The sequence below is a fragment of the Anopheles bellator genome, chromosome 2 (genome assembly GCF_943735745.2).
Source record: "Anopheles bellator chromosome 2, idAnoBellAS_SP24_06.2, whole genome shotgun sequence".
NCBI lineage: Eukaryota > Metazoa > Arthropoda > Insecta > Diptera > Culicidae > Anopheles > Anopheles bellator.
The window spans coordinates 66948977-66955638 of record NC_071286.1 but is presented as its reverse complement, the minus strand read 5'-3'; the positions used below and the strand labels follow the sequence as shown (position 1 = coordinate 66955638).

Here is a 6662-nt window from a genome sequence, read left to right as displayed (position 1 = left end):
ATGATTTGATCGCCATTTTGTAAGCTCCGTAGGACCGTGGTTTCGGGGACGCCGTGGCGTGGTTCGTCACTGTCCTCGTCGACGATGGCCCGATGAAGCCGATGAATAAATTATTCAAATCGAAGCCCGAAGCCCCGAGGTCCTCGGTTGGAGTCGAAACACGGCGTCCGTTTGGAAATGAGAAGCTATTAAAAGTTCGTTTCTTTCCGTCCCGAGTGCGGCCGCCCTCCGCCGCGGTCCCTGATCCTTCGCGAGGCCATTCGCGCCGTTGCCTATGCAAATCAAACGAGGTGGAAAGCCCGTCTCTCGACAGTGAAGAGTCTGCGGCCCCGAAAGGCGAAGAAGGCGAAGAAGGCGAAGACGCGGACCGAAGATCGATCTCCAGACCTAGGCTGGCTGGGTTGGGTCCGGGAGACATTCGGTGGCTGCCACGGACGACGCTTATCGGAGCCCGGGCGGCCCCAAAGCGGACCGTTTATGTTATTGTTTTCTAATGATCTATTGAATTTTAATGGGCCAAACTTCACGTCTGCGTCTTGTGTTTCTCTCTCTCTCTGTTGCCCTCTTCTTCGTTGCCGTTTCGGTGGCCGCCATCTTGTCGCAAGTGTCGAAAGTGACGCATTTAAGAAAACACCCCCGGAGGGGGTAACCCGGGGTTGGCCCCGAACGAGGTTCGTTGGACACGGACAGAAAGATAACAAGTCCCGCTCGAAAATTGTAGCACCGTTTGGGAGATCCGTTTGAGGCAATCGGGAACGCGTTAACAAGTTTAAAAAGCGTTTCCCAACAACAAAAAGAAACTCCAACTCCACGGCACAGGGTTGACAACGGGCCGGAACGAACCTTCCGGGACTTTTGGCCACCATCCGCACACAAACACAGAGTCAGACAGACTGAAGAGAGACTACGCTTCGTTTAACCAGTTTTCACAAACACTCCACAACTTTATACTCTCGCCATCGTCGTCGTCCCCTTTTTTTTCGGTCCAAAAATTTGCATTCTCAAAAACTTGTGGCGTTTTAAGGGCGGTGTTTGGATGTTTATTTTCGGTTGCCCGACCGGAAAGGGTTGCCTTCTGGGCCAAAGCCGGAACAAAACAGAACTCCAAAGTGGCCCAAAGGAACCGCGAAACGGATGATGCGCGGAGTGACGCCAAACCACTCAGTCGGTCGGTAGCCCATTAGTTGCGGAGGGCCAGTGAACTTTCGCGCCTCTCGCGGCCGGAAAACCTGGGAAAACGATGGGCAGCGTGAGCTTTTCGTGGTCACCAACGTTGGTAGTGTAGATTGTCCACTTTCGCTTAGATGGATCCCAGTGGGAAGAAATGCTGCTGTGGCCAGGCCAGGACTTCGGTGTGGTGGTGTGAAACAGATTTACGACCAACCGGGCGCACCAGCGGCACGTTGGCTTCATTAAGGACCCAATCGGGGGGGCGAAATCGGGGGTCCTTGCGTCCACATCACTCACGTCCGCAGTCGAGTGAGTTACAATTTTTTTCCCCTATCAACCTCCTCGGGCCGAGAAAACTTCAAAGCCACACCGTTGCCGTTTGCGGTTTTGCGGGACACCGTGGTTCGTGCTGGGCCAAGAAGTTGGCCCAGCATTCCCTTTGGTTTTCTCTCCTCGCAGCCAGTGCTCGGGGAAGGTTCTCGGGCACATCTTATCGAAGGAAGAATCAATAACGTCGGGGCGTGTCCGTGTGGCCCCAAATACTTGTGCCGCGTCAGCAGCAGAGAGCGAGAGGGCGGCAAGAAATCAGCGTCGGTATCGATTCGCTTCATCGATCGCATCTCTACCGTGGCACCGAAGATCCTAAGGAAAAAGCCCCAGCAACGGCGGCGGTGGCCATCACCAAGGCAGATAAGTTTAAAGCGTTCGCCCTGCCGTCCGGACACGGTAAAAGAATTCAATGTAATTATTTCGTTCCCCAGGCACACATAAGAACGTGGGGTACGTGAGGTACGAACTCCACCCTCCATTGGTGGACGAGGGCCAAATAGAAAACGAATCGATTTTATAGTTTTCCGCACAACTTTCGGGCGAGGGCCACGGGAACCGACAACCGACTGCTACAAACAATCATCCTCTGGAGCGGACACAGCGGCCGAGTGGGGCCGAATTGAAATTGCAAAAGTTTTTAAACGGACCGGAAAAATGGCGAGGTCCCAAATTTCTGACCATCGCTGGACGGAAGCCCCATTCGACGACCCGGAGACAAGCGTTTCCTGGACTGACCGGGGCCTGTCAGCGTTTTTGTTTCCGATTGGAGTGCTGCAAAAATTTGCCGCCGGTCCATTCCGGTCACGTTCGTTTGTCCGTTTTGAATATCGAACCGGTTCGAATGGCTAATTGAAATTCTGGTTCATGTAACGATGCGGTACTGTTTTCGAGGGGGCTAAACTTTCTGAAGTCCACCTTGCAGCGGTTGTAGACAGGGGTGCTAAACGAGAGTCAATGAAGATCCTGACAGATTATTCCCGATAAATCGGCCATTGATCATTAGCCCTATTGAGCCCCCGAAATATGCTACTCAACCGGTTCGGGTCGGGGCTTCCCAGTTGCCCCTGTTTTCGTACCAAAATTAACGTTCCTCGGAGAGCATTTCAGCCAAACAAGCCACAGCACAAGATTGTATCCACAGCAGACCGGAGTTCGGTGGCCACGGTGAAGACAAAGTTTCCCATGTTTCTTGCTTCCCAAAAACTAGCGTAACTTTCCGGTTCCTGGGGTGGGTTGAAAACTGCAAACTGCTCTGTTCGCCCTCTCGCCCTCCGGACTCTGGTGCGGTTGCGGTCCATCAGCCAGGCTGCAGGTCGGCTCGTGTGTTTCGACAACAGCATTTGCTCCTGTGTTTTCGGGGCCACCACGGCCACGCTGCAGTTCGGTTGCTTTGAAGCGAACTTAACCCGTAACCAAATAAAAAGAGTTATCGACAACCTGCTAAAAGCATGTTTCTTGGCCAGAAAGATCATCGAAAACTTTGCACCGGAAGGCAGGCAGAGGCATGGCGAGGCGCAATGAATCGCAAATTTTGCGGTGCAACACCCGGGGAGCCCGGTGCAGCGCGGATACGGATTTCAGTTTCACAGTCAATGATTCTTTTATGAGTTTTAGCCCTGCTGGCCGGTGCCAGAATCTGTTGCTTGTGGTTCCGGTGGTGGGCAACAGGGTTCCGGTGGCTAAAGGTAGTAGAACTCGAGAAGCAGCTGCCCGAAAAACACGTGGACCATCTGGAGAAGGAAATTTATCAACCACAAAATTAAGCTTCAGACAACTCTGAATATCATTTGGAAGCTTTGTTTCAACGAGGAATGGAATAGATTAGCCTTTTTTTATTGGTATAAAAACCTGGTTCTTATTTCGATTCATTGACTCATTGGCAATAGGACATCCTACAGTTTAAAGAAACTATTTCGTACACATCTCCGCTACAACAGCGAGCTGTATTTCTTTCGTGCGACGTATTCATCTCGCTAGGCTCCGGTGGGCTAGTCATGTCATGAGAGTGGTGAGCCCACCTAAGGCATTCTTAGCTAAAACAAGCGAAAAAGGTAGTTCCTACTGTAGCCGGATAATGGAATAGTTCTTCTATAAATTGCTCATATACGTTCACAACCTTCAACCCGACTGCTTTTACTACCCATTAATGCTGTCCCATTAAAATTTACGCACTTTACGAGAAGCTGCAAACGTTTCGTCCAACACTGTCTGCTCGGGGCTGGACCACATTTTCGCAACTTCACAAGCATCGTACGGTGTCAGAAGCCGAACACCGGAGCGAAGAAGTGAACTTGGTCCGAAAAAAAAAAATGCACCGACACATAACCTGCGTGCCTGCGTCGTGATGGTGGTAAATATTGATAAATTGAGTTCGATAAGAACTCTCTCGTTACGTACTTTTTTGTTGCTTTGCCTTTGCCTTCGACACACATCCGCTGCGCTGCGCTGCGGTCAAGCTGATCGGAGGTGTCGCAAAAAACACGACCCAGCCCAGCGAGTCCTGCCGAGGCTCAACCCCGTGACGCCCGGAGGCACCCGGGGCCCGGGCATATTTGCATATTAATGAGCTCCGGATGCACCGGGACCGTGCCGGACTCGGGCAAGCAAAACTCAATTAAAGTGAAACGAAAGTGGTTGAGTTTTCGCAAACGATGAAAAATGCTGCAAACCGCGCTCTGGCGCTTGTAGCAGTTTGTCGTGGGGCCACAACATGATGACCCCTTCGCGTTCGGGGGGTGCGTTCAGGTGCGGAATCCTTCCCGTGCGTGAAAAGCGATCGGAACACTAATTGGGTCCGAACTTTAAATGATCGAACGGGGAGAACCCCAAAGGTGACGCTGGGCTGCGCTGTGAATATTAATCCTACCGGACGGCCCGGGGCTCCTTGCAAGGATGTGCACGATGCCTGTCACGGGTTCACCGCTTCCGAACCATCATCGGAACGGTCGGTACTTCCGTCACTTCGCGGTGAACCGGAACACGGAACAGGACGTGTCGCACGGGAGAAATTCACCACCTGTTGGGCGTTGCGCTCAATTCGGAAGGACTCCCCAGGCATCACGAACCGGGCGCGTCTCCAATTGTTTCGTCACGCTCCGCATCTGCTCCGCGCGTAGTGGCGGTGTAAGGTGCAATTACGGTGCAGTTCCATTGCAATCGGAGTGGTTTGCATAATCGGTCCGTTAATTGCAGAAGCTCGTCCGTTGCACTTAAACAACCCATCCGCCAGCCGGCCGGCCAGTTTCTCCTTCGACGTTTTCGATTCGCTTTCGTTTGCACTTTCCTGCTTGATGCTGGTTTCCTTTCGCTCTTTTCATTTTTCTTCCCTGTTTTTGTTCAATTTAAAACGGAGCTGTAAACTTGCGTTCGCCATCATTGGCATTGGTGTGGCGAGGCGGTGAATAAATGAAGTAGAACCAATGGACTGGGCACTGGGCTGGGTAAACAGAGCTTTCGGCTTACCTTCCTTTCCCTTCCAATTCACGGAGACAAAAACGCGACGAAATGAAGCTTCGGTTTTGGAGCTTGCGAAGTAAATTAAATTTAAAATCGTTCGCGTTGTTTAATCATTTAATTTAAATTTAAATTGCTCCCGTGGTGCTTTCGCCACCAAATGGTTGTGTTAAGGAACAAAAACATCGCCCGTTTCGTGACGGACCACAATCGGCCAGGACTCGGGATTGGAGCGGAACGCAGCGCTCACAGTGACACTAGCACGCAATCCGTGGCATGACGTTTGTGGCCATGCGATCAACCATGTCCAGTCCAGGGATTAGCACGCGATCCGAACGCGATGGGGCCGCGTGAGAAACTCTAGATCACGGACCCAACGGTCGTTTCGGTTAAGGGGGTTGCCGGGGGCCAAGAATTACGACCGACCGGGATTCCCGGAAGGCAAATAAATCATAATCATATTAACCCAGTCCCAGTTCGAATCGCAACGGTTTCTTCGGGATCCACTCTAATTGGCGGGGCTTTCGACTTTCCAGGGGTGGATGGGAAAATTCTAAAGCCCGAAGGCCACCGCTTACCTGTGGTCTCGTAGATGGTCCTGCCGCCGGAACGCCTTCAGGCAGATGTCGCAGGAGTACGGCCGCTCGTCGGTGTGCGTCCGCTCGTGGATCAGCAGGTTGTACGATTTGGTGAACTGGCGGTTACAGAACTTGCAGATGAACTGCTTCTTCGGTCGGGACGCACGTCCTGGCGCCCGCAGCAGTCGCCGATCGAGTCCGGCGTGCATGCCGGGCGGAACGACACCGGGAGGATAGACGCCCAGGCCGGCCGGTGGGAACGTGAACGTTCCGGCCGACGTCGGTGAAGGGCCGGGGCCGCCCAGGAATGCACCGGGCGGGCCGTACATCCCGGACGGCGACTGTACCGGAGGTCCTCCCGGGCGCGGCAACATCATGGCGGCCGCGGCCGCTTCCCGGAGTGCCAGCTCCTTGCGCTTGTCGGCCATCATCGCCATCAGTTCGTAGCTGGAGCCCCGCTTCGGGCCACCCTCCTTCGACAGACCGCCGTCGGGTGGACCACCGTCCAGCACTCCCGGCGGCCCGTACATAGCGCCGGGTCTCAGCGAACGCGACGGCAACACGGGCACGAAGGCGGAACTTTCCCGGCCGTGGCCGTGTGGGCCGCCCGGAGGAGGTGGACCACCACCGGCACCGCCACCGGCAGCCGCCGCCGCCATGAGGTGATGCTGGAACGCCAGCTGACTCTCGTAACCGCTGCTCGAGGACGACGGAGTCCGGCCGCTGCTGCCTCCGCTCCCACCGGACGAACCGCGGATGGTGGGCGATGTCGGTGGACCGCCACCGGCCAGGAACTGATCGATCCGCGACGAACGGGACATGGTCGCCAGCCCGCGGTCCTCCAGCGTGGGCCCTTCGGTGGGCATCGTGCGCTGCAAGGAAACGGAATCAAGAGGGACACCAGAGATTAGAACGAGGTCCGGAAGCGGGGCGTGAAGGCGGCCTATACGGGAGAGAGAGAGGCCTGGAGCCCTGCCGAGCGTCGTAATCTGTCGGTTGATTTATGGAACCTCTCGGCTCCGTGGAATGCGCTTCGTTTGCATTCCTCGTCAGCACCTCGCGCGCACACCCATATGGTCGGCCAGAGAGCCTGCGGAGGGCAAATATTGGCACTGCTGCCTGCCTGGGCAA

General features: G+C 54.5%; 1 protein-coding gene across 1 annotated transcript in view; it reads right to left on the bottom strand.

Annotated features, from left to right (window-relative positions):
- The window catches only part of LOC131207908 (protein bowel), a 19464-nt gene extending 13067 nt beyond the window's left edge, over nucleotides 1-6397 (bottom strand). The window contains exon 1 of the mRNA XM_058200543.1: nucleotides 5532-6397. Within this exon, the coding sequence (XP_058056526.1) occupies nucleotides 5532-6397 (866 nt within the window). The remainder of the gene's footprint in view (nucleotides 1-5531) is intronic.
- Between the last annotated feature and the right edge of the window lie 265 nt (nucleotides 6398-6662).